The following is a 27,441-nucleotide window of genomic DNA, read 5'->3' as shown; positions in this document are numbered from 1 at the left end:
CTGGATGCAATGAGGCGGTGGATACAGAGTCGGATATTTCGCAGCTATCTGCTTCGAATATGTTTTTCCATTCAAGAGACTAGAATCATTCCAGCAATTTGTCGACACTGCGAAATGGGTAGCGACCGACGCTGCCAAATACCGTGAGAACCAACCCGAGCAGAACGAGATCCCAGTCCTCGCAATCGATTTGAGGTTATTCCACAAGGACGGTTTTGAGCGAGCAGAAGAACAGTGTCTATCTAAACCGCACATCGGGCAACATGGATCGGAACTTGGAGCACAAGACTATTTCGAAGAATGGATTAACTCGTACCCTGGCTCCAATGCGGCAGCGGCCACCGAGTTGCATACCTCGCGGCTATCTGCCCGCTGTATGTTATCATGTATAAGATCAGGTAGCCCGGTAATAGAAAGAACATGCTCGAAAGCTTAGGGCGCTAGAACAAAGTAGCCTAAGATCTGGTCTAAGGTGGCATAAAGTGTCTAAAACATTTCGTCTCTTAGGCTTACTTATTCCTTTCTTCTGAGACCCTGAAGATGAGGACTGAATCACTGCAACGGTTTATTGGTACGGTCAAGAATCTGGTTGTTGAAGATGGAAAGAGACCGGTCATTGCAATCGAGCTTGTGCCTTTTCATAAAGAGGGCTTCGAGAAGGGGCCAAGTCTTGACAAATGCAAGCCCATCAATCTTCCGCATGGATTCGAGCTAGGAGCACGCGACTATTTCGAAGAGTGTATGAAGGTGCTCCAACTCCTTCGCAACCTTGAGACCGACATATACTTGAGCTTACATGTCTGTTGCCCATACCGAGATTTCTGGTTCATCAAAACTCAAACAGCTCCTCTCAGGCGAGCGGCTAACATCGAGGCCCTTAAGCTCAGTCTGCAAGAGCAAATGTGGCTATCAGTGCCTTAAGTAGGTGCGCATATATCTCTGCTTGAGTTTGCCGACCTCCGCAAGGAAATGGAGAAAAAGCAGGTAAACACTATCAACATTCTGTCGTATGATATTATGATTGTTATATCTCCTGTTCTTGCAGGTGGGTAACAGAAGAATTGTCCTCTACGGTAAGGCTAATATTATAAAGCAGCCTAAGTGCTAGTCTAAATTAACATAAAGTAACCGAGTTATTTCGTCTTTTAGGCTCTCTTAGGCTTTTCTTCTGACATCCTGATGACGAAGACTGAATCGCTACAACGATTTTTGCGCATCCTCATCAACACAGCTTTGATGCATGGCATCATTGGAGATGGAATCAAGACCTGGACATATCTGTCGAGAATCAGGTTGCCTCTCACTGAGGCCAAGACGGGCCACCGCATCCCGCTTAATCAAGGCATACTTAATGTTTCTGTGCTCGGAGGGAAGGACCGCCACAAATTGACAAAAAGCGCAGTCGAAATGGTTGATTCGAACCCTCAGACTACACAGCTTGGTCAGTCTTGTGGCATTGAGATCACGCTTATGGTCTACTGCTTGCTCTGTGATACAGCCTACGTCATGACAACGAACGTATGGAAGTGATGACTTGCGACGCTTCCTCATAGCACTTTCCTCTGCAAGTAACACTTCTGCGAAACACTATCAGTCAAGGATATCTACGGTCGACTTCCCATCCATGTTCCGTGGATTGGATCAAGCATCAGCCTTCCCACAGGGAAGCATTCTCTTGAATCGCAATGATGATACGCCTTCGTCGCTATCGCCAGAAGGTACGACACTCGTGGCGTTCAAAAAGAGGATGCAACGCCCGCATCTCTTCGCCCCAACATCCTCCAGGTTTACCCAAGCATTGCCAAAGCTCGGGAAGCTAAAGATCCACTAATTACACAATACGACGACGACCACATGTCGACATTCACAAGAAAAAGATTGACGCAGATGAATATCGAGATCACTTCACTGGCACCCCGACTGCGAAGTACATCCACGAAGAAGACCAAGCAGTCCGTGTCTTGGTTCATAGTACGACGCCCCAACAACCTCTTCTCAGCCATGTCTTGAGAACGGGCCAACGGCTCTTGATTCCACGTTTGTCTGCCGAAGCCCAAGCAAACTTGATACTAGAAGAGCTGGAAACATAAAAGGCACAGAATGAAGTCCTACCCCAGAGGATATTATCACACACTTATGAACAAATCTTGAAGTTTGCAAAAGAAAAATGGTTTATTGAGTTTATGGAAGACCAACACCCTGAGATTCAAGCTGAAGACGCTTATTTCCAACCTGGCTGCCAGGAGCCCGATCGCATCCTCATTCAAGAGTATGCCAGGTACCTTGCACGCTCACGAGTTGGAGAATCTGGGGGAGCTCTGGCGGTCAAAACTGTGATCGGCTATATCAACACTTGCCTTACCGCCATGGAAAGAGACTCGGAACGACAATGGAATCCTGTGCTACGCCACAGCTTTGCATTGTTTGTCTCCAACAACCTTCTTACACAGGAAGGGCTGTTGACAGCAATGAAGCCCAAGCTGCAAGCAAATTCCGAAGACGTCACCTACATCGTATCCAGGCTCTCTCATGCGCAATATCTGAATATTTTCGGAAACATGCGACAGGTATTGAACTTGACGCTATACCTGATGCTCATTGTTGATACATGCGGGCGGGGAGGAGAGTTCGTACTCAACCCGGCGAGACCGAAGCACATGTGTCTCATGTGGAAGGATGTCGATTTCTACTCTTTCCAAAGCGTTGAGGATAACCCTTTTGACATTCGTATCAACGTCGCAATCAGTTGGTCGAAGAACGATACCCTGGACGACTCCAAATACAAGACCATCCCGTTGGTAAAGCTTTTACCCATTTCGATGGTATCAGAAAAATTGGCCCTATCAGCATGAGACGAAATAATTTAGTTACTTTATGTTAGTTTAGACTTGCACTTAGGCTACATTATGATAATATCCTAAGCCTTATGCGATGATTCTTCCGGTTCTCAGCATATATGCGTATGTCTTAACTTCATATCTCATAACGCAGTACGTCAAAGCTGTGTTGATAAAGATGCGCAAGGTGTCCTCTAGAGCCCTGAGGTCTAGGCAAGGAAATGAGGAAAAGCACTCGAGCAGTATCAACAACTTGATGTATGATATCATGATGCATTGGTTGGAACACGGTACCTTGTTTCGTAAGACAAGACCCATAAGCTCTAGTCAAACACAGGTTGCTTGAAGGGGAACGAAGGAAGGTTTTCGTATTTCGGGAGTACATTTCACTCCGTCAAGTTTGAGGGTATTCACAGGAAATGATGCAAAGACTCCTCTAACTCATACTCTAAGGCTTAGGGCGCTAAAATAGTGCAGCCTAAATTCTAGCCTAAATTCCATAAAGTGAAGAAATTATTTCATCTCTTAGGTATGTTTCTGATAAAGAAGAACTTATACGGGTTGTCTTGCCAAGCTTTAGATCCAGGCTAGACTGGCGGCTCAATTCCGCGGGTGGATGATCTTATCTTATCAGCCAAAGAAAATCTCCCAAATTTTCTCTTTTTCTAGACAAAGTTCAAAGGGACCATCCCCCACCCTCCCGCTTAACAAGACCACCTTAAAAAGTGAAGGGTATCGACGTCGCAATGGTCAAACGAAAGGTCGCTGCGCTCGAGAAGATCGATGCTGACTTGTATGTCAATTGCGATGCCATTTATACTTCTTTGAACCAGAAACTGACGATTATGCAGCGCGAGTCTTCAGCAGAAAATCCGTCGCGATCCCAAGTATGTCACCTACTTTTTCGATAAACCTAATTATCGCTAACGAGACATTAGATCTTACAAGGAAGAATTCCTAAAACAATGGGAACAGTATGAAGCTCAGCGCGAGATTTTCCTCGTTTCTCCGTCCACCGCAAGCGCCGATTCGGTCGAGTCTTTCCACAACATTATCGATCTGATCGCTCACGTCGCCGATTGCTACAAGGAGGAGACCGCAACTTTCCCCGACGACCTCAAGGAGATTCTGACACAACACCATGTTGTTCTACATCCTGAGTTGCGCGAGAAGATTGTGGGAAGTCTAGTTCTGCTCCGACGAAAGGAGGTTATCGACTCGACAAGCGTTCTGACCACACTTTTCCCGATTCTCGTTTCGTCGCCGAGCAAGACTCTACGTGAGACTCTGTTCCAGAAGATTTTGGCCGATCTCCGAAACTCCAACACCAAGTCCATCAACCACCCTCTCAACCGTACCGTCCAGACCGTCCTTTACAACCTCATCACCGCCGACCGAGACTCTCCTCGAGCTATCTGGGCCATCAAGCTTACCCGCGAGATGTGGAAGCGACAATTCTGGACCGATGCGAAGCCTGTCGATGTTATGAAGGAGGCTTGTCTGTCCAACAACGAGAAGGTCGTTGTCGGCGCTGTTCGCTTCTTCCTCGGTGGAGACAAGGAGCGAGAGGAGCTCGAAGACGAGAGCAGTGATGAGGAGGTTGATCTGAGTCAGGTCAAGCATCAGATGGGTATCAACAAGAAGACTAAGAAGTCCAAGAAGGCTTATGACAAGGCCGTCGACAAGGTGAAGCGATCTGAGCGTAAGAAGACCAAGCCTCACCCGCTCAACTTCTCAGCTCTGCACCTCCTTCACGATCCTCAGAGCTTTGCCGAAGAGCTCTTCTCAAAACATCTACAAAACACCAAGGCGAAGCTTTCTCTTGACACCAAGATTCTGGTGACACAATTGGTAACACGACTTGTTGGTCTGCACAAGTTGACCATTGTTGCGCTCTACTCTTGGTTCATCAAGTTCCTTACTCCCAAGCAAACTTCCGTCACATCATTCCTGGCTTCCTTGGCACAGGCAGTCCACAACTTGGTTCCTCCGGATGTTTTGGAGCCTTTGATCACAAAGATTGCCAACGAGTTCGTTTCAGAAGCTTCCGCCAATGAAGTCGCCGCTGCTGGTCTGAACTCGATTCGTGAGATTTGCGCTCGTCAACCTCTAGCTATGACCGATACACTATTACAAGATTTGGTCCAATACCGAAAGAGTAAAGATAAGGGTGTCATGATGGCTGCCAAGGGTCTTTTGTCACTGTACCGAGAGGTCGGTGCTGAGCTTTTGAAGAAGCGAGACCGTGGTAAGAATGCCACCATCAACCTGAAAGCCGGAATTCAGGCTCAGCGCAAGTTCGGTGAAGAGGAAGCTGGCGGTATTGAGGGTCTGGATCTTCTGGAGAAGTGGAAGGATGAGGAAAAGAAGAAGAAGCGACTTGCTATGGGTCTTCCCGAGGACGCTGCTACCGATGAAGAGGACGAAGGAAACAAGTCTGATGAGTGGGAAGTCGACTCTGATGACAGCAGTGATTCTGGCGAGTGGATTAATGTGTACCACTCCTCTGATGAAGAGGACGACGAGGACGAGCCTGCAGCAAAGAAGCAAAAAACAGAGGCAGATATTGCTGCGGACGAGAGGGCTAAGAAAGCCCTGGAGGAGAAGGAGGCCGAGATCGACCGCATCTCCAAGCTCGCCACAACAACCATTCTCACACCCGCCGATCTCGCCAAGCTTCAAGAACTCCGCATGTCCTCCCAAGTCGACAAGGCCATGGGCAGCCGTCGCAAGCGCCAGCAAGAGCTTGAAAACCGCCACCGCGATGATGGTCTCACAGCCGAGCAGATCGAGGCTCCCGCCCGTCTGCGCAAGCTGACCAAGGAGGAGCGTGCGGAACTTGCCAAGGAGGGCAAGCCCGACCGCGACGAGCACAAGAGTACACAGGCTATCCGCAAGTCCAAGATGCAGGCTCAGGGCAAGAGTACCAGCAACAGGGAGAAGCAGCGCAACAAGAACATCTTTATGACACTGGGCAAGGCGAAGAGCAAGAACAAGAGGAGTTTGGTCGAGACAAGAAAGGTTCTCACGAGGCACGTTACTAGAAGTACTAGAGGTGGAAGAAGAGCGAACGGAACTTAAGGAATGGGAAGATATGGAGGTAGAATCACTTGTGCTATTGACACAGCGTGCACTAAAAGACTTTATTTGCTTACATACTTGCATATCACCTATTTAATAGACCTGGTGCCTATGGTGACTTCCTTACCTTCTGTCTCATCTTGAGAGGTCAACAGTCTGATATTCGTCTACGATAATTCCTTTACTGGTAGTTACGGCAGCCACAGTGGTCGCATGTCAGGCATTTCTGCTGGTTACAGCCCTCGCATCGGCTTCGAGTCTGAGCAGACATGGGGTCAGACTGATCGTTACGGCAGAACGAAGTAGGAGCGTACACGGTGCCAGATTGAAAGTTGAGACAGCCACAACGACCGCAAGTGAAACACTTCTGCTCATTGCAGCCGGTGCATTGGCCGGAAGTCGGAGCAGTCGTGGGATCAGCCAAGGTCGTGAGGGTGTGGGCAGCCTCGCCGTAATGAACGAGAGGTAGGACGTCTTGAGGGCCAACATAGAGTCGGCGGACAGCGCTGGGGTTGTCCATGTGCAGGAGGATCAGGGCACCTTGGACCTTTGCAGTGTCCATGGTGACAGTTGGGATGTCAGTTCGAGTGCGAAGTGGGATGTTAGCTGGGCCGTTAGCTGGGCCGTTGGCTGAGGTGTTGGCTGAAGTGTTGGCTGTACCATTTGCTTGGTTGTTAGCTGGAGCGTTAGTTGGGCCATTTGCTCGGCCGTTCGCTGGGTTGTTACCAGAAGACATGTTGGCGATGAGGGTAGTGTTGATTTGAGGTGAACTTACCGATGAGAAGAGTGAGAGAGGGAGACGATGGTTGAAGGCTGAGAAAGACGAAGAAAGATGGGAGACTATATGCTAATCACGAACGGTCACTGGGTCTAACATGCATCTTGTTCTTGAGTTCACAATGCTCATGGCCGTGCCAGATAACTTTGTGTTGTACGAGCAGATGGGCTTGTTCTAAGCTAATGAAGTCGGTGCTAAGAATGAACAAGAGCATTTACGATGTTTTTGCTATGGGCCACTTCTACTGATCTGACTTGATCTGCTGGAAGGGGTTAATGTCGTTGAAGACCGAATCGCCCATAAAGAGACACTATCCTAAGGGCAGTCTCCTTTGTTGTTCCTTTTGATAGCACAAAAGTCTCTCGATTTAGATTAGATTCCTATGGTATAGTAGCTAATCATCTCTCAGAGGTTGAAGTGTATTCAAAGGATAGCGATGACAGGTCAGTAGAGTTCCCCTAGTATGGCGTTATCTTTCGAGTCAGCTGAAGCTGAGTCTTCAACTATCATTAGCTTTCCCCTGAGATAAATTAGTACTTGAAGCTTGTGCCGCGTCAAGGTATCAGGTCTAAGCATGGGCCGTCGAGAACATCACCTTATGCCAATTTAGATAAGCTTTTAGGCTACCTTATTCTAGCACCTTAAGCTCAAGAAAACAATCGTTATGTTACTCAGCAGTTCAGCCAAGCGAACAAAGGGATGTTCAAGGAACCAACACCCCTTACGAAGAGTTCATTTATATAACCACATTTAGAACAGTCCTTAATATTCGTGTTCTAGTGTTATCCAGAATACGATGCAATGTTGATCATCCTCCGGTTAAATACAGTAGACAGACCATTGAGAGTATGACAGCCCAATCTCCATGCATGTTACGTAGCAGTGATCAGCAAAAAGATGTCCTGAATAAGAAGGCGGATTCAAGCATCGATATGCATGTAATTCAAGGAGGATAAAGCGTGCCTATCACGCACCACGAACGTGCTCGGACGTGGTTTAGGTTTCGCTCGCGGTTTCATTTTCCCCGCATGTAAAGTAGAACGAACAAACTGTGATGAGTCTAGAAAATCGAATCATGAGAGTTTAATTGCCGAGGTGTAGTACCGATTTGCACTACAATTGCCGTGTTGGTCAACAAGGGTACATGTCTTGAAGGTTTACCAGGCTTTAGCTTTAGACTTGTACAATAGCTAAGTTACTTCAACATCAAATGATAATCTCCCTTAAAATGTATCTTACTGCATCTGCTTAGAAGCCATCCTATTCGGTTTATCTTTGCAACGATAGATCAGAAACCTGATTCATGTGCCTACGCAGATCATCATTCTTCTAACCAATTCAGGTTGTCTCCCCCGCAATCCCCAGGTTTTTTTTTACTCCTTCTCCAACACTAACTTTGGTGGAGACTTACTCTTTTCGCTATCTCCCCATGGGGTTACATTGGGAGATATGACTTTGTCTGTGTTTCTATGACGGTCAAAGTGTCACCCCTTGACCTTGGCCTTGGCCTTGAATGCTGCCTCGGGTCGGGTTTAGACCAACCGATGGCAACATGATTGCAGTGCAGTGCCATGTCAGGGATCGTCCTGTGAGATGAGGGGATCAATTAATAGTATAACCTTCCCCTTCCCTACCTTCCCCTCAGCCTTCTCAACCTCTCATCAACTCTGCCTATGCTATCATCATAATCGTTCATCATGGGCGTCAAACAGTTCTTCAAAGATCGCCCTCTAAAGGTCAAGGACAGCAAAGTCACCAAAGCAGCTGAACTCACCCTACGAGAATCCATCTGGCCTATCGCTCTTGTGACCGTCCTCTTCTTTCTCTGGGGTTTCAGTTATGGCCTTCTCGACACCTTGAACAAGCATTTCCAAAAGGTTCTCGATATTGATCGTGCACGATCTGCTGGTCTTCAAGCTGCGTATTTCGGGTACGTGACATTCACTGTTTCTTGTTCTGATGAATACTGACTTGTTCAAGTGCCTATCCTCTTGCTTCACTGGGACACGCTGCGTGGATTCTCCGTCATTACTCGTACAAGGCGGTTTTCATCTGGGGTCTTTGCTTATACGCTGTCGGTGCATTGATTGCTATCCCATGTATCAAGGCCAAGTCGTTCGCTGGCTTCTGCATGTCCATTTTCATTATCGGTAATGGACTTGGTTCGCTTGAGACAGCTGCCAACCCTTTCATCACCGGTAAGTCGGTCCATCACATATAGCATACATATCTCTGACGTTCATAGTCTGTGGTCCTCCTCGATACTCGGAAATTCGCATCAACATTTCTCAAGCCTTCAACGGTATCGGCACAGTCATCGCCCCTGTGCTCGGTTCTTATGTCTTTTTCAACAACCTCGACGACGATGCGGCCCTGGCCAACGTGCAATGGGTTTACCTTTCAATCGCTGTCTTCGTTTTGATTCTGGCGTGCCTGTTTTACGTGTCCAAGATTCCTGAGATCACCGATGCTGGTATGTTTACACCTGATAACTGGCAAAACTCTGCTAACAGCTCTCAGATATGGCATTCCAAGCTCAAGAAACTCACTCCAAGGCCGACGAGAAACCATTCATCAAGCAATACAAGCTTTTCCACGCATCCTTCGCTCAGTTCTGCTACACTGGCGCTCAAGTCGCTATCGCAAGTTTCTTCATCAACTACGCCGTTGAAGAACGCGCCAACACTTCAGAATCCGTAGGCGCAAAGCTATTTGCCGGCGCCCAAGCAGCATTTACGGTCGGTCGATTCTTCGGAACATTCCTCATGAAGTTCATCAAACCACGAAAAGTGTTCCTGGTATTCCTTGTCATGTGTATCGTCTTCATCGCTCCTCCTATCGCGCACCGCGGAAATACTGGCATCGCGTGCCTCTACATCGTGCTCTTTTTCGAATCTATCTGTTTCCCCACCATCGTGGCGCTGGGTATGAGAGGCCTTGGCCGACATACCAAGCGAGGTAGTGGCTTCATCATTGCGGGTGTTGTAGGCGGTGCTTGTGTTCCTCCTCTGACAGGAGCCGTTGCGGATATGCACAATATGCAAATTTCCATGGTGGTTCCCATGATGTTCTTTGTTGCGGCTTTGTCGTATCCTCTTGCTGTCAACTTCATCCCGGCTTACAGGAATGTTGTGGATGTCTTTTATGAGACGGAAATTGGCCTTGGTGACCGTACTGTTGATGAGGAGAATGTCAAGGGTGGACATTTAGAGGAGAAGGAAACTGCAGCTCATTAAGTAGTGACAGCAGTCAGTCGAATTGTATATACCCCATCAACTCAAGCTCAATCGAATCAGACAAGCCATTAGTCTAAAGTATACAAATATTTTATAACCTTGGCATGAGAATAAGGAAATTACCTGAGAGAGACTGTCATACAAGTTTCTTGGTCACGTGGTACAGTTCTTATAGCATAGGTAGGTAGGTAATCATCAAGTTGGTATTTATCTATCGCATTATTCCAAACACCTTTTTCGCATTAAATCAAACATAAACTTTCTATCGCTAAACATCCAAATCCAATCCAAGCTCTAAGTCCATCGAGGAGCGTTGGTGATGAAAGCCATAAGAATTCCAGAAATCAGACCAGCGGAAGGAACAGTGATGAACCAACCAAGGTAGATCCATCCGACCATGCGCCAGTTGATAGCTCGCCAGTCACCGTTGCAGAGACCGACACCGACGATAGCACCAGTGATACACTGAGTGGTAGAGACAGGGAGCTTGAGACGAGTGGCCATGATGACAGTGATGACTGAGCCAAGCTCGATACAGAAACCACGGGCAGGAGACATGAGAGTGACTCGGTTACCAAGGTTGCGCATGATGTTGTATCCGTATGTCCAGAGACCGATGACAATACCAACACCACCGAAAGCAAGAATCCAGACAGGAACCTCGGACTTCTTAGCGGGGACGACACCCTCCTGCCAGATCTGGTAGATGGTGGCGTAAGGACCGACAGCGTTGGCGATATCGTTGGCACCGTGGACGAAAGAGGCAGCAGCAGCAGTCATGATCTGGAGGAAAGTGTACAGGAACTCAGTTCGGTTGTCGAAGTGCTCAGCGCGGGCGTGGATCTCCTCGACGTCACCAGCGACAACAGACTTCTCGCTCTGGGAGCTGACAATATCCTTGTCGACACCGTGGAGGAGAGCGAACTTGAAGGCCCACCAGATGAAGGCGCCGGTGTACCAGGGCTTGTTGGGCTTGGGGCCGATCATGGACTTGTGTGCGTAGGGGTTCTCAACCTCGGGCTCCTCGGTGGCAGACTCGGTGGCGACCTTCTTGCCGCTGCCAGTCTCGAGATCCTCACCAAGAGCAGCGCGGTTGGCGTTACGGCGCTCCTCAAGCTCCTCAGCAGTAAGGTGACCCTCGTAGAAGTTGCGGACAACACCCTGGAAGTTGGCGGGAGGGGGAGGGACAGGGCCACGGCGGAGGAGGAAGGGGCCCTGGAGGATGTGGTAGGACTTGAGCTGCCAGTCCTCCTTGATGACAACACGGTACATCCAGGGAACGAGGAAGATGGCCATCAGAAGACCCCAACCAGCACCGGTGGCAACAATGACACCGGGGATTTGTTGCTCAGTGAGCTTGACCTCATAAGAACCACCCTTCCAGAGAAGAAGCATGACAATGAGAGAGGCTGTGAGCCAGAAGTAGAAGGGGACGAGGATGAGACCGCGGGTGGCAGGGCTCTTTCGGAGGAGGACGGCGTATTTGGTGAAGGTGAAGATGATGGCAGCGAAGATACCGGAGAGCATAGGAGCGATGATCCAAGCAAGGAAGACCTGTGAGGGGAGATGTTAGTGAGTTGAGGTAAGTGAAGGACTTGAATGAATACTAACCTGGACAACACCCTTCTGGATATCGACGGCACCACTGTCACTGTAGCCAACCCAGGTAATACCACTACCACCGAGAGCACCAACACCCATACCAAGGACACCACCAAGGATAGAGTGAGTGGTGGAAACAGGGAAACCAAGACGGGTAGCCATAGTGAGGTAGCTAGCAGAAGCAATAACAGCGCAAACCATACCCAGCATAAGCAGAGCAGGGCTGTCGTTGAAAGCCTCGACGTCGACAATCTTTGTTCGGATAGTGTCTGCGACTCGACCACCAACACCGAGCGCACCAGTGAACTCCATTACACTGGCACCAAGCATAGCCTGGAGGTAGCTAAGAGAGCGGGAAGAGACTGATGAAGCCCAGGAGTTGGCGACATCGTTGGCACCAATGTTCCAAGCATCGAGGAAGGCAAAGATTGTGCCTACCGCGAAGAGGTAGTCGTACTGAGCGAAGACAGCCATTGTTGCTTAATAGACAAGATTGTCTTTGCAAGAATGGTATGTGTTCAAGAAGGGAGGGATAGAAGAGGATGTTTTGAGTGTGAGTTGACCTGAAGAAAAAAGAGCCAACTATGAGAGAGATTCCATGGTTATATATAAGAGTTCTGTGGAGCAGAGGGAAAAAAGATAGAGATAGACGGTACGTGTGGGTTGGAGCGGTACAAAGCTGTCAGCTACTCACACCCCCCTTTGAGAAAGAAACCAAAAAAGAAAAAAGATCCATCGCCAAGAAACCGAAGAAAAAACGATGCCGGGAAAGACAGGGCACTTGCCACGGAGCTGTCGAGTGCCAAGAGGTTGGATCAACAGGACCTGGACCGAGAACCTAAAGAGGCAAAGCAGTAAGAGCTGGGATATTCTTACACCAAGACATACACACTATCGACACGCCTTGTTGACTCCCTTGGACGGCATCACGATATATTACTATCAAGTTGCAGTTGACTGCTGTCAACGGGAATACCAGTCCATGACTCCCTCGCTCTCCGTGTATTCTCTGCGAGAGCCTCCACAAGGCGGATACCCTCTACCAGAAAACGGATTAAGCTTGTCTGAGTCTTTAACCTTGTCTTGCCTAAACTAACCTTGTCTTCTCCACAGACTAGGCTAACGTCGCAGGTCTGTAACTCCCAACTTCTGTCGATCACGTTTTCTCTTCCGCCGCTCTCAGTGGCATATGCAAGTGAGCAGATCAGAGACCGTTTAAAGAGACCGAGCACACGACACCTCGAGGGAATAACAGTGCAGGGGCGAGTGAAGCACGACATGTTTCCTAGTTCGTCACCGATAATGCAGCTGTGAATGCGATGGCTGTGCTAGAGGACTAGGGGCCTCGACCTAATCACTGTATGCCAAGCTGCAAGCCAGTCCCTGGGGCCAAGATGTTGACGAGAGCTTAGCTTGTCTTGCAGATAGAGTGATCGGTAGAGAGCCGAAGGGCTAAGCGTTCTGTTTCTTCGCTTCCATAGTACCATGATCAGTTACTGCTGGTTATCCGTGATTACAGCTTACCATTGACTCTTTGAATTAAAAGAATCCGTTTCCAAATAGATACACCGAGAAAGGGAACAACACGAGGGTCCAACAAAGACTTCAGATTCGTCAAATGCTCTCAATGCACGGTGCACGCGACTGTTACCCCCATTCGGCGAAAGCGCTATAGACAGAGGATGTGAGAAACGTGCATCGCGACCTTGAAGAAGTGACCAATCAAACAGGTACCATGCGTTCGACTAGAAAATAAGAACAGGGATACGAAAATGGAGACGCTCAACTTTATCGTGGATAGAGGCAAGACGCTTGTTCTCATTGAGTCTAGTCATGCGGGTACTGTTCGAGAGGTGTAGAGCAGTTGACCAATAGAGTCTCAAGATCTCTACACGTGTGAGACTTCCATGCAAGATTGGCTACTGGAGCCTCAAGATTCTTATTCTTATTCCAGGTTCGGGGAAGGAGGAGTCAGGAGTCTCAGCTTTTCTGGAGGCGCGTGGGGGGAAAGAACATCCTCTTTTGCTTTTTGCTCGGTCAACTCGTTCCTCGGTATCCAAAAGAGGTTCATTATGGTCTGTGAGCTGTGATTATGAGACAAATTCCCAATAACTCTTATTAAAAAGTCCCAATACTTGAGCTGGATAATTTCTTGGCGTCATGCCAGACTCAATATCTACTATAGCATTGCTAGAGATGGTGACCGACGCTTTAGGGGGAAACCTCCGACTTGCCACGCCGCGTGTAGATGGAGAATACGGACAAACAAGTTGCCTTTCGTCCATGACCCACTCGTGATCTTCGTTAGTGAGGCGAAGCTATCAACTAACATGCAGCACCGATGCTTCATGACAAAGTTACAGACTTATGAAAATCTTTAATAATGGTTTCAGTCATCGAATTCTCCAATCGCTTTGTTAGTTACTGTTTGAGGATTTAGTACTCAAGACGCACGCAACAAACATTCCGGCAGTTGTCCATCCCGGCACAGCTATAGGGTAAAGATCATCGCAGTTTAGAGTTAGAAATAAAGATAAAAATAAACGTGAAACGTTTGATGAGCGCTGAAGTGAAGTTTTTCTTATTCTTATTATTAAAGATCATCAGTTTCATCGCCTCAATTCATGCTGGACTGTGTAGTTGACCTATCGCCTGCAGAGTATTGTGTTTCATCAGATATCACTCAAGGCTCTATGACATTCCAAGTCACGCTGATACGACACGCTCAGTCGGCCCAAACGATTGAAACACAAAATCGACCGGAACTTAATTTAATCGTCGACGAGGCCTTACAGAGTTCCAGAAAAGCTTAACTGAGGTTTAGAATAAACACAAACGTCATTCTCAATCACCGTTGCACACGTGACACACTTCCATAACCGCTCTAGCGTCCTGCACAAGCATTTTCTTGAAGCCCAATCTTACTGGCTCGCTTAAACGCCGTACCCGCCCGTACATAATTTCTTCCTCTCCACCACAACCCAGCATCGTGAGAAACATCTGCGCTCTTCCGTTCGCCTCATCTCAACCATCAACGAGCGTAATTGGTTTAGTGGTAAAATTCTCCGTTGCCATCGGGGAGCCCTGGGTTCGATTCCCAGATTACGCATCTCTCTTCTTTACCAGCGTAATTGGTTTAGTGGTAAAATTCTCCGTTGCCATTGGTGTAACTTCGGGGAGCCCTGGGTTCGATTCCCAGATTACGCATATTAGAGGCTCGAGAGCGTTGTATATCTTTTGCTAGAAGCTTCTTTTTGCCTGTGTGATGTCCTGGGGTTGATGGCTGGTCTGAGGTGACCTTCTTGGGCTTCACCGAGGCCTGTGACAGGGCTTTGTTGAATGGACATTGTTTCTGTGATGAGAGGCATGTCAGATAGCTGAGACAGTGGAAACCTGGTTTGCAGCTGCTGACATGGTAGTTGATGGTTACACTTGGCTGAGCCTCACCGACATCAAGTCCTGATTGTCACTTGCACAATAAGCTTAGATGCGTCAGAGAAGGCGAGGGAACTCCAAGTTTGTACAATAGCAAAGGTACTTATTCATGGCAACGGTATTAGTATCTTGTGATACTACATTCACTCAGATTCCAACAACATTGAAGAGACAGGTTACTTTTATTAACGAATGGCTATCTGAAACAATTTTCAACAGATTAAAACATCGTACCTGATCCCTCCTCAACTCGCAGCGATGCTACAACTACTGCATCTTATATGTTTCCTGACTTAGGACGAGTACTTGTTGTCACAAAAGTCAACAACAATGACGAAAAAGTACTCGTGGCAGCGGTGCATGTCGGGGAAAGCAAAAACAAACTCGTTGAGTCCCTTCTCGGCAACAGACACGTAAGGATATGTCTTCTCGGAGCAGATGTTGCTTCCATAGTGGTCGTCTTCGCCTGGCCCGCAGCCGACATAGACCTTAGCCTCACTGACCTCGTACTGATACTTGTCGTGGATATCAATGGAGACGACAATCTCCTCGGCATAGCTGTCGCGGCCCTTGGCCAACTCGATAAAGTAGTTGCCAAACTTCTTATCACCACCGTTAGACTCGTAGAGCTTTCCGTACACTGTATTGCGAAGCTCTTGGTAGCCGTAGCGAACATATTCACCGTGGTGCTTATAGCAAGTGCCGGGATGTGTATCTTGGGCAAACTCCTTCGTGGGACCAGAGTGGTGACCGTCGATACCGTAGGCCTTGACGACATTGCCCTTGCACTTGGGAACGTATCCGTTGTAGAACTTGGCCCCATCTCGCTTGTCATTCTTCTTTCCAACAAATTTTATAGGGTGGTACGCCCCCTCCCATTGGAAAATCTTTGGCTGGCCGACGACCATTTTGCCGTCAGGGTAAACGTGGACTGTAACACGCTTGCTGTGTTGAGACTCAGTAGTATTAGCAGTTCCAGAAGTGGTGTTCAGAGCTTGCTCAACATCAGCGACGGCCTGGGTGGTGGTATTAGCAGCAGAATCCGTAGCATTCTGATCCTGGCGTCTCATGAATCTCATGAGAGTCTGAGTCTCAGTGACATTGGCAGCCTCCACAGTAGCATTGACAGCCTCAGCAACATCAGTGACAGCTTGAGCGGTAGCGTTGATGGAAGCTTCAGTAGCGTTCTTGACAGAAGTCTCCTGACGCCTCATGAATCTCATAAGAGTCTGGGTCTCAGTAGCATTAGCAGCATCAGCAGTGGCGTTGACAGCAGTAGCATTCTGGGAGTCCTGTCGCATGAACAATTTCATGAAACGATTGGCGGTCTTCGCCGCTGTAGCGTTGACAGCTTCCAGAGTAGCATTGGCCGCGTTGTCGGTGGTGTTGACAGCAGTAGCGTTCTGAGAATCCTGGCGCATAAAAAGTCTCATGAACCTGTTAGCAGCCTGGTCTTCCTTCTTGCTGGCGGCTTCGACAGTGGTGTTGGCGGCAGTAGCAGTAGCATTGACAGCGGACTCAGTAGCGTTCTGGACCTGGCGCTTCTCGTACTTCTCGTGCTTCTCATAGTAGCCATAAGAATTCTCGGTGATATACTCCAAGTCGAAAATTTCGATGATAGCCTCTCGAACGTACTTGTCGACAACCCGGGCGAGGAGCTTCTCAACCTTGGCGACCGCATATTCGACCTCCTTCTCAGTGGGATCTTCGCCAAGAGCATTAATGGTCTTTGTGAAGATCTCATCAGCAGCTTCGAGGATATGCTTAATAGCCTTGTAAATCTTCTTGTCTACCTCATGGGATTCAGGCTCCCTGATACCGTCGACGTGGGTGATATGGTCGACAGCCTTCTTGAGGTTCTTGAAGACGATGTACTTGATAGCCTTCTCAACCTTCTTGTAGAACTTGATGATAGTTCCGGTAGTGGGATCCTCGCCAGCAGAGTTGATGGCCTTGTAGATGGCCTTGCTGATACCGTCGTTGATGCTGTACTCAGCGTTCGCAATGTACTTGTCAACCTTGGCAGTGTCGATCTCTACCACCTCATCACCGTGACCGGTAAGGGCAGAGCGCTTGGAATAGTGGCCGTACTTGTAAGGATGCTGCTCGTAGTGAACCGCCGCATACTTCTCATTCTGTTTTTGCTGATGGCTGGCCTTCTCCTTCCAGAGCTTCTCAAAAGCGACATGGAAATTTCTATCTTCGTGATTGTAGTGCTTGTGGGACTCCTTCTTATCGTGGTAGTAGCCTGGCTCGTGGTGAGCATGATGATATTTGGAAGGCTCATACTCCTTGTGCTCATGGTGCTGATAGTGTTGCTTCTCGGGCTCGTATTTGTTGTGCTCGTAAACGGCATGGCTGTACTTGTTATGCTCATTCTCCTTCTTATGCTCGAATTCCTTCTTCTCGTAGTACCCCTTCTCAGGCTTGTGCTCATGGTGGCCATAGTGATGCTTGTGCTCAGGCTTGTGCTGCTTGTGCTCATAGTGGCCCTGATGCTGGTGGTGCTCAGGCTTGTGCTCGTAATGACCGTGGTGTTGATGGTGCTCAGGCTTGTGCTCGTAGTGACCGTAGTGATGCTCGTGGACAGGCTTGTGCTCCTTGTGAACGTACTGACCATCGTCATAGTGCTTATGCTCGGGCTTCTTGTGGTGGTACTCATGCTTGTTGTGACCATGTGCCTCGTTGTGCTGCTTTCCATAGCGAATGGCATAGTACTCCTCGATGGCCTGGGAGAGCTTGGCTTCAGCGAGCTTCATCTGGTGATAGTTCTCCTCGGCAAGCTTGTGATCCTCATGAATATGCTTGTGGGTGTGCTCGTGAGCATGCTTCTTCTCATGATCGTACTGGTGCTTCTTGCTAGCCTCGGCGAGCTTCTTGTAGATGTGGGCGGGGATCTCGTGCTTCTGTTCCTTCTCATAAATCACATGGTTGGCCTGGGCGTTCACATCCTCAGCCTTCTCCTTGTAGTAAACCGTGACAGGTGGTTCTTCATGATGCTTGCCATGGTGCTGATACTGGTGGGAAGATCGCTTGGAGTGATGGTGGTGATCATACTTGTCGCCGTGCTTATAATCGTGGTGCTTATGGTGGCCATGGTGGTAGCCAGGATCGTAGTGCTCGTGGTACTTGTGGTTTTCATGATGGTAGCTAGGATCATGGTGCTCATAATGCTTGTGATGGTCATGATGGTGGCCGTAGTCCTTGTTATCGTGGTGCCTGTTCTCATAATCCTTATGGCCGTAGTCCTTGTTATCGTAGTTCTTATGGCCGTAGTCCTTGTGATCGTGGTGCTTATGATCATAGCCCTTATGGTCGTAGTTCTTGTGATCATAGTTGTTGTAATCATTGTGGCCATGGTTCTTGTGATCGTGATGCTTGTACTCATGATGATAGTAGTAATCAGGATCGTAATGCTCATAGTGATGATAATCATAGTGGCTGTGGCGATGCTTGTGGAGATGGTCATGCTTGTGATCGTGGTGATGGCCATGATGATGGTGCTTGTGCTTGTGCTTGTTCTCGTCCTCGGACTTTTGCTCAAGCTTTTCGCTCTTCTCACCATTCTTGGTCTCCTCAGCATCTAAACCGCGGGCGTGGTGGTGGTTGTATCCATCGTGGTGCTTATAGTGGTGCTTTCCGTTGTTGTAATCGTGGTGACCGTACTTGTCAAAGTAGCTGTTCAGGAAGGCATTGAAATCATGATGACGGCTGGGTTCGTAGTGCTCGTGGTGCTTGTAGTCCCCGTGGTGGCCATGGTGGTGACCGTGATCATAGTGCTTGTACTCATTATCGTAATGACCGTGCTCGTAATTCTTGCCATGTTCATGTTTGTAGGGGTCGTGATGTTTGTACTTGTGCTCATGGTCATAGCCCTCATCGTGATGCTTATTGTGATGATCGTAATGATGCTCGTCATGATCATAGCCATGATGACCGTGATCATAATGCTTATGGTGATGCTTATGATGCTCATGATCGTACTTCTCCCCGTCGTAATCCTTGATGCCGCGCTTGTACCTGAGTTTCAAGTTAGCTTATGGAACCAAATTATGTGCTGAGGAGCAGTACTTCTTGTCTCCCTTCTCGTACTTGTACTCGTCGTACTTCTTCTCGTCCTTGTACCCGTCGTACTTCTTCTCCCTCTCATGACCCTCCTCGAGAAGCTCGTACTTACCCTCGTGCTTGTAACTAAGTAGTGTTAGTGCCAAGATACGGAAAACAGCTTGAGTATCATCAACTTACTCCTTGCATTCAGCACAGGTGTAGCTGAGAGTGAAGTGTTTCTCGTGAATATCGCCAGCACGGCTGTAGAGACCATACTTCTTGTAACCATGAGAAATCTTGGCCTTGATCTTGATGTAGAGTCTCCAGCCGCCGTTATCCTTGATAGGGCAAAGTTCGTCGTATGAGCCACCATCAGCCAGGGAGAAGTAGGGGATTTGACACTTGGCCTGCTTGTAGTCGTGGAGGATCACGCAGTGGTCGCTCTCCTTGCTGTACTTCTGAGAGTGCTCGCCAGGAGGCTTACCACGCTCGATGTAGACGACGACATCTTCGTACTTGTAGTGCTCGATGTGCTTGAAGTCGAAGACGATGGCGTTGTCCTTGAAATCAAAGTAGACCTTGCTCAAAGCCTCGTGAGGGGCACAGTGAGCTGAGTCGACACAGAGATCCCAGGAGTTGCCAGGCTTGTAGTCGTGCTGAGGAAAGACAAAGGTGGAGGGGTCAGGAACCCACTTGTGCTTGCCATGCTTCCCACAACCGTCAAGAGAGCGGTGATACTCTTCCTTGCCGGAATCTATCTTGAAGTAGGCAAGCGAATCGTGGGCTACAACCCCAAGAGCGCCGTTAAGGGCGTAAAAGAGGGACGTTCTCATCTCTGCTTTCTGATAGAGAGCAGAATAGAGAGGTAACGAATGAGTTGCGAACTTGATCAGGTTGAGATAGCATAATGGTCGAGATTATCCTGTTCTTTTGTATCTCCAACTCATGAGAACGTTCCTCGCCAGGTTGCTCCGCGGAGCTGGTGAGAGGGGTTGGAACTCAAGTCGTGATCTGTGGCTGCGTCGAGGCTTGGAGATTGGGCCGATGATATGCCAAACTTTCTTCAGAAGAGGGGAAAGTGAGGCTTCCATGACATCGAAGATACTGAGATCAAACCTCAATTCGGAGAGAGAACAATAGTTCCCCTAGGAAATGAGTTCAATGAGCAGTTCACATTGTCAGAGTTCAGTAAGTTGGTATCCGCTGATGATGGAACGATTGAGATTGCGATCGCGACATGGCTAACCAATGGTCTGCAGATATTCCATGGACACTTGTGTTGCCACTCCGTCCGAATTACCTCATGATAGTAAAAGATGCAGCAGCAAGAGTGAGAATCCGGAAGAAAGGACCCATGAGGCTCTTCGGGGCTTTCGTGATCATGGAGACGAGCTTGAGACCGTCGTATCACGACGCGAGCCGCACAGAAGCTATAGTCAGATCCCGCAGATAGATTCAGCAAACGACGCTCAGCTCTTGTTGTGATTAAGGCCAAACGTTAAAAGGCGTAACCGAACCTTATAGCTTCGAGGTTTTGAGCCTTTGGCTATCATCAGAAAAGCTGGTTGCGAAAAGCCTAAGAGACGAAATAATTTGAGCACTTTATGTGAGCTTGGGCCAGCATTTATGTTACTTTATTTTGGTTCTCTACCTAAGTATTAGATGACAATGTCACTGCTATCTAGTGGACCGTATATTGGACGAAGGGATAGATTAGCTAAGGCGAACTGCAAAGTGTCGAGCAAGGAGAGATTTCTGGTTCGCAATAGATCTTACCTCGTTCGACTACCTGTTCGGTCCGTCTCATTAACTTGCTCTGAGATATGGAGCATTTCTCTTCGTTTACAGGAGGAGAACCGTTAGAAGGCTGGTGATGTCGAGCGAGGTTCGAGGCGGGCAGCATCGGACAAGCGCCCCTTCCCTTCGGTTGAGGTTCGGTCTTGACTCCTGAGGCTGCAGCGAGGCATGAAATTGTTGGGGATCGTCAATGGTTCGAACATGACGACGTGAGAAGATCAAAGGTTCCATTGGCAGAAGCTTCTGATCAATTGAGTTCTAACGGAAATCTCCGATACAGAGGCGGCGAACATGTGCGTCCGGGGTCAAAGTATTGCCGCAGCGACTAAACATGCATGACGTTGAGATATCGTTGCAAAGTGCTTCCCCTCAACTCAATGATTGGAGTTCTAAGCATATTCTCAAACTTTAATGGAATGTTCAAGTGCTTTGGATTGCCTAGGGTAGGTCGACAGTAGACTTGAACAACACCTGTGTATCAGAACAACAGATGAGTGTGTTCAGTTGAACAACGGGAACCAACACTGTGCAGACGCTGGAACACAGCCTCCATTAATCCTTGATAAAAGTAACATAAAAAAACAGACCAGATGATAATAATCTGAGATAAAGGTATTCACTACTGACCAAGGCCGGCATGCTTCACGATGAGAGTAATACCAGGGGCAAACTCCCTGTGTTCCCTATCGTCCTGATACATTCACCTGCATAAGCCAGACCTGCAGGTGAGGTATAAAAGAAGGCAAGCGAAAACAAAGTGAAGACCAATAACGAACATGATCTTCGTAGGGCCGAAACGAAGAACGCCACCATGAAGAGCAGCTCTACTGCAGGAGAGCTCGGCGTAGGTATTAGAAGAAATGGCCAACAGCATAAGAGATGAAATAATATAGTCAATTTATGCTAGTATACTGGAACTTAGGTGACTTTATTTTAGCACGCAAGCTCTTACAGGATAGTCTTTTCTGTTACTCGGTCACTTTGCTGCACATATTCAGCCTGATAGAAGGTTTTGTTGGGCACATGAAAAACAGCGCCAGCTTCGTCTTAATGGAGATGAAAGCCAGGAATCTACAGTGCAATACGTGCATAATGAAGCGCAGTGGATATAGGTGCAAGCAGACTGGTCCTTTTGATCCTCGACGAAGTTCGTACATCTAGTTCTCAAGATCTTCACTGAATACCCATTACATTAGAAAGGGAATGTGATAAATTGTGGGAGCTGACCCATAGACCCAGTGCATATTACTAAATATAGCTGATAGATTCCTTTGGTTGGGGCCTCCTGGAAAATTATTGCGATGGCACTGAAACTATCGCTTCAATCGTGTGCTGTAATGGTCCTTCAGTAAGGCATATGATTAACCCCGTTTCTGTCCATCTACTTGACCAAGGTAAAAGAAAGGCGGATCGTTCACCAAGATAGCAGCAGTCCATGTCATTCTTAGAAAAAATGGAACAGGTGTAATCGTGGCTCTGGCTAGCAATAAAGACAAGAAGGCAGTTGCAAATGCTGTCTCGTCTCGTTATAGATACTCATCTAAGACTGGATATTAGATATGCTAAGGATGTTAGTCTACCCTATCTAACTTTAGTCAATCTCTTATGATATTTACCTAATTGAATATCCTAAGGATACGGAACTTGTTGTACAGTTGCAGTGAGGCTGCGCTGGCATCATGTAAGCACGTATTGCTATTGCATGAGATGGCGATAGCCTCACTTTTCGATATTGATATCGCACATTGCATTGTTACCTACCTAATGCGAAAAACAAAAAAACACATTCCACATTCCCATATGTTCCCAACAGTGACAGAGCTAGTGGAATCCATAGCCTTCTTGTTAAATCGAACAGCACGATGAAACGGGAACCCAGCAGTGCCTGTTCACTTTTCTACCAGCTGCCACAGCAGTGCCAGCATGGTTTATAATCTCTCTGGAAACTATTCCTCTCTTTCGTTTCTTCCTTCTTCCTCAACCTACACCACACCCTACCACGACTTTGGGAATCATCAACCTTTCTTGACAGCCCATCAACACTCGAGAACCTATCAACACTTCTTGAAGATTCATCAACACATCCTTCTTGGAAACCTTTCCATCATTACTAGCAACTACCAACACCATCATGAAGGTTGCTGTCATCGGCGGTGGCCCAGCTGGCCTGGCCACTCTCAAGTTCCTCTCTGAGGCTCATGAGTATTACCCCATTCCCCCTATCGAGGTCCGCCTCTTCGAAGCCGAAGCCAAGATTGGTGGCACTTTCGCCTATCGCGTCTACGAAGATGCCGAGCTTGTATCGTCCAAGTATCTGACTGCCTTCTCCGATTTCCGTCTCCCCAAAGATGCCCCTGACTTCGTGACCCCACAGGTTTATGTCAAGTATCTCAAGGACTATGCCACTCACTTCAAGCTCTGGCCCAAGATCAAGTGCAACACCAAGGTTAACAAGGTCAGCCGTGGAGAAGGCAACTCTGGCCACATCCTCGAATTGACTCAGAAGTCCGCTACCTCTCAGTGGGGGTGTGACGCTGTTGCTGTATGCAGTGGCATCAATGTCAACCCAGTCATGCCACACATCGAAGGCATCGAGCGAGTTGGTACAGTCCTCCACTCATCTAGTCTCAAGACTCGAGCCCAGTTTGGCGAAAACACCAATGTTTACATCATGGGTGCTGGTGAAACTGGTATGGATCTCGCGTATCTTGCTGTCACCTCGGCCGCCAAGACCGTCACCCTTTGTCATCGTGATGGCTTCTTCTGCGCACCCAAGATCATTCCGGTTCCTCAAGTCAGGGACCGTGCAGTTACTACTGATATCCCTAACAAGCCCGTGGACACTTCAGTTGCAAGCTTGTTCGACACTGCCTATGTTCACCCGAAGCTTCAGAAGAGCCAGCTGCTTTGGAACTACTACGACACTTGGATCAAGAAGATGCACACTCTTATCTCGGGTACCGAAGAAGGACCTGACCAGTGGGTTGGACAAATGAGCGCCTCCCGCAAGCACGTCGACTCAATTCTTCTCTGCAAGAGCGACAAGGCTCTGCCTTACATGAACGTTGGCAAGCGATCCGATTCCTGGTTCAACCGCGTACGATCCTCATACATGAATGTCAAGATCAAGGACACTGAGGGCAAGAAGATCGATGTTGTGAGCTGGCCTACCAATATTGGCTCCGATGGCTCGATGCAGTTCGACAAGATGCTGCCAAGCGACTCGGTCCTCTCCGACGAACAGCTCAAGCCTGATGTTTTGGTTTTTGCTACCGGATACACCCGTGAGTTCTCTTTCTTGGGAAATGAATATCCCACTGTCTCGCAGGCCAACGTACGAGGCATCTACAAGGAAGGAGACGTGACAATCGGTTATATTGGATTCATTCGCCCCGCTATCGGTGCTATCCCTCCCCTCGCTGAACTCCAGGCTCAGCTCTGGGTTCTTCGTCTGCTCCAGGACCGCTTTCCCACGGCAGTACCCTCCGCTCGCGATTCTGACGCTCTTGACGCATACGAACTTGACTACCAGCTTCACGCCCGCGGCAACTACAGCTTCTGGGACACCAAGCGAGCTGTCGATCATGAGAGCTATGCCTACCAGCTTGCACTCGACATGGGCTCTGCTCCCCGCGCCTGGACTGTCATGAAGGAAGGCTTCAAGGTCTTTTACACCTGGGCCATGGGATCTAACTTCAACACCAAGTTCCGAATGGTCGGTCCCTGGAAGTGGAACGAAGGTGCAGAATCCATCATGCGCAATGAATTGTTCAAAGTCGTCAAGCGCTCCGGAGGTTTTGTCTATCTTACAACCTATACCCTCGTACCCTTCTTCATTTTTGGTACTATGAGCATGGCCCTCTATGCTTGGTACGCTATCTGCGATCTTTTTGCATCCTGCTTCGGACGACGTTCTGAGGCTGGTCTCAGAGGGACCAGCGAGTAAGCGATTTTGTATAATCCTTGCATCTTGATTTTTGGCATGCGACAAACTCACACTGATGCATGAGTATCAGAGGCTGGTTTTGGTAACAGATTTCGCCCGAGACGCGAACATGACTTGTAAACTACACTTTGTATTCCTTTGGAATTGGAATAGACCACATGTAAATTGCAGCTTTGACAGAAGAGGTACACAGTTTAACGTGTAACATAGAGGTAGATAGATATTGAGATTGTACGAATGTTGAATGGTCTCTTGCCTCTAGTAAAAGAATAGCTTTAAAAGCTTGTGAAACTCGCCTAAAGTACTAAACAAAGGGTTTAGTCTCCTAGGTATTTACGATTAGAAAATCAGTACCATGTGATGGTTGATTTGTTTTACGTCTGTGGTATCTACATAGGAGCAATAAGACGTCAGTACCATGTGAGGATTGATTGTAAGTGCAAAGAAGCTCCAGTTGGTTAGGTAGTCAGGTGGGTCGAAGAAAAAGCGACACTTAGCTGAGGGTATCATAAAAATTAGGATAGTCTACCCTAAGCTTAGTGCCTAAGTAAGTCTAAGTTGTTCAGTAGACTTCTGTGTCCTGGTTGTTTTTCGAACCGCCTGGTAGTCAGTCTATTATATCGTAAACTGATACTAGCACAAGGTGAGAGGAGCCGAGATCTCGGTCAAGATCGGAGGGTGGGGGCCGTGGCGGGGCTCACCGAGGTGAGTGGCTTAACCTTAGTTTTTTCTTTTTAGGAATCGCAAACAAAAATCCCAGTTCCAACCTGCGCATACATATCGCAAAATGGACAAAGAGACGGTACAGCCCAACTCATGGGTCGCCATAAAGCTTCCCAACGAGACATATAAGGTGCTACAAGTAGTACCAAACACGTAAGCCAATTGTGCTACTTGCACCCTGCGCAGTCATTAACTTTTGCGACAGTACCATTTCCCTGGGCAAGTACGGCTCATTCCCGACGAATCTGATCATCAATCGCCCATTTCACTTTACCTATGAAGTCCAAGATAAGCTCGAAGGCGAGACGTTCTCGCGACTTCGCGTTGTTCCTGCTAAGGAGCTCAACGCCGACGACTTGGCCGACGCCAACAAAGAAGCGACAGAACCAGCCGAAGGCGACGATGTGATTGCCCCCGCAGACGGAGAGGAGCTTACCCTCGTCGACGAGAGTGGAAAGGTCCTTATCCGATCGAATCGTGAGATCATTGACGACTCGGCGCGACAGACGCTCAAGCCTGAGGAGATCGAGGAGCTTAAGCGCAAGGGCGCATCCGCTGGCAAGGAGCTGATCGCCAAGCTACTCCTCTCACATACGGCGATTGACCAAAAGACGGCGTACTCTCTGGCCAAATACAAGCTTCTTAAGACGAAAAAGTACATTCGACGATTTACTGTGCTACCTCTGGACGTACCGATGTTGGCCCAGTGGCTATTGGAGGATCGCGATGCCTCCAAAATCCTTGAGATGAGGCAAGAGATGATGGCGCTGGTAGGATGTTGGGCGGATGTGCACTTTGGAGGTGTTCCCTCTGAAGACACTAGTGCATCGCAAGGTGGAAGGTGGTTAGTCGTCGACGACACGGGTGGCTTGCTCGTTGCCTCTCTAGCTGAGAGAATGGACATCCTCCACCCTAAGCCTGAACCAGAGACAACCGACGATACCATTGCTGCAGGTTCTGCCGAGCAAGGCCAACCTCAGACCTCAGAAACTACGAACCCTCCTGAGCAAAAGCAGGAGAGGAAGCGTCACCCTAAACGAAGCGATTTCAATGTCCCCTATGTCAACAAGAACACCCTTACTATGATCCACGGCCAGACCCAGCCCAACCTCGCTCTCCTCCGATACTTCAACTACGACGCTGCCAACGCCAACCCTTCACCCCCTTACCACCCCCTCGATACCAACCTCATGGACATTTCCTGGTTACAGCTCCTGGCCCCTGAGGAAGATGATGCTTACAACAACAAGCCCCCTGAGGCCTCCCCCGAAGAGATCGCTTCTTGGAAGACGAACCGTAGAGGAAACTACCACCGTAAGAGAAGAAGATGGGCCCGCATTCGCCATGTAGTCGACACAACGCGTGCCGGTGGTTTCTCCGGTCTCGCAGTCGCAAGCAGCATGGACCCAATCTCTATTGTTCGCAGCACCGTACCCCTATTATCTGGCGGTGCACCCATCGCCATTTACTCGCCCACGATCGAGCCCCTAACAGAATTAGCCGACTGCTTCAGCGTCTCTCGCAGAGCCGCATGGGTATCTTCGCCTCCCCCCGAGGTAGAGTCCAAGACTGCCGAAGAGCTCGAGCGCTGGGAGGGCTCAGAAGAGTTCCCCATCAACCCCACACTCCTGCTCGGCGTGACGGTCCAGAGCAGCAGAGCGCGACGCTGGCAAGTCCTTCCTGGCAGGACGCATCCTTTTATGATGGGACGAGGCGGTGCGGATGGGTTCTTGTTCACGGCCTGGAGGGCGGTGCCGGTGGAGGGCAAAATCGAAGCGAGGGGCAAGTTCAAACGAAGAAAGCTAGAAGCATCCTGAAGCAGTAAAGTTTGGTTAGAAGTATTCATATAGCGCATTTATTGGAATAACCTTGGCTAGGTACATTGTCATCGTGAATTCAGTGGCCGAGAGCTCAGAGATCATAAGAGAAGAAATGGTCTGATTCATTTATGCTGGCTTA

General features: G+C 48.5%; 7 protein-coding genes across 7 annotated transcripts; 4 read left to right on the top strand and 3 right to left on the bottom strand.

Annotated features, from left to right (window-relative positions):
- Positions 1-1,407: 1,407 nt before the first annotated feature.
- FIESC28_05469 (uncharacterized protein) lies at positions 1,408-5,918 on the top strand (the record flags this gene model as incomplete). The annotated part of the gene is made up of 7 exons (XM_031159615.1): positions 1,408-1,441; positions 1,499-1,518; positions 2,154-2,798; positions 2,992-3,139; positions 3,564-3,630; positions 3,689-3,724; positions 3,776-5,918. 7 exons carry the CDS (start codon positions 1,408-1,410, stop codon positions 5,916-5,918), a joined length of 3,093 nt encoding a protein of 1,030 aa, XP_031016355.1.
- Positions 5,919-6,099: 181 nt separating this feature from the next.
- FIESC28_05468 (uncharacterized protein) lies at positions 6,100-6,654 on the bottom strand (the record flags this gene model as incomplete). The annotated part of the gene is made up of 1 exon (XM_031159614.1): positions 6,100-6,654. The coding sequence occupies one exon, from the start codon at positions 6,652-6,654 to the stop codon at positions 6,100-6,102; it is 555 nt and encodes a 184-aa protein (XP_031016354.1).
- Positions 6,655-8,393: 1,739 nt separating this feature from the next.
- On the top strand, positions 8,394-9,932 carry FIESC28_05467 (uncharacterized protein; the record flags this gene model as incomplete). Its single annotated transcript, XM_031159613.1, has 4 exons — positions 8,394-8,626; positions 8,677-8,894; positions 8,942-9,169; positions 9,217-9,932. The coding sequence occupies 4 exons, from the start codon at positions 8,394-8,396 to the stop codon at positions 9,930-9,932; spliced, it is 1,395 nt and encodes a 464-aa protein (XP_031016353.1).
- A 294-nt stretch (positions 9,933-10,226) lies between these two features.
- Positions 10,227-12,008, bottom strand: FIESC28_05466 (uncharacterized protein; the record flags this gene model as incomplete). Its single annotated transcript, XM_031159612.1, has 2 exons — positions 10,227-11,486; positions 11,544-12,008. The coding sequence occupies 2 exons, from the start codon at positions 12,006-12,008 to the stop codon at positions 10,227-10,229; spliced, it is 1,725 nt and encodes a 574-aa protein (XP_031016352.1).
- A 3,254-nt stretch (positions 12,009-15,262) lies between these two features.
- Positions 15,263-19,849, bottom strand: FIESC28_05465 (uncharacterized protein; the record flags this gene model as incomplete). Its single annotated transcript, XM_031159611.1, has 3 exons — positions 15,263-18,989; positions 19,041-19,160; positions 19,215-19,849. 3 exons carry the CDS (start codon positions 19,847-19,849, stop codon positions 15,263-15,265), a joined length of 4,482 nt encoding a protein of 1,493 aa, XP_031016351.1.
- A 3,095-nt stretch (positions 19,850-22,944) lies between these two features.
- Positions 22,945-24,759, top strand: FIESC28_05464 (uncharacterized protein; the record flags this gene model as incomplete). Its single annotated transcript, XM_031159610.1, has 1 exon — positions 22,945-24,759. One exon carries the CDS (start codon positions 22,945-22,947, stop codon positions 24,757-24,759), a length of 1,815 nt encoding a protein of 604 aa, XP_031016350.1.
- Positions 24,760-25,546: 787 nt separating this feature from the next.
- Positions 25,547-27,299, top strand: FIESC28_05463 (uncharacterized protein; the record flags this gene model as incomplete). Its single annotated transcript, XM_031159609.1, has 2 exons — positions 25,547-25,635; positions 25,688-27,299. The coding sequence occupies 2 exons, from the start codon at positions 25,547-25,549 to the stop codon at positions 27,297-27,299; spliced, it is 1,701 nt and encodes a 566-aa protein (XP_031016349.1).
- Positions 27,300-27,441: the final 142 nt, after the last annotated feature.

The sequence above is a fragment of the Fusarium coffeatum genome (genome assembly GCF_003316985.1).
Source record: "Fusarium coffeatum strain FIESC_28 chromosome Unknown BRIP53273_contig_116, whole genome shotgun sequence".
In the NCBI taxonomy this organism is placed as follows: Eukaryota; Fungi; Ascomycota; class Sordariomycetes; order Hypocreales; family Nectriaceae; genus Fusarium; species Fusarium coffeatum.
Note: the sequence above shows the minus strand (reverse complement) of the source record. Positions and strands in the feature narration are given on the sequence as shown.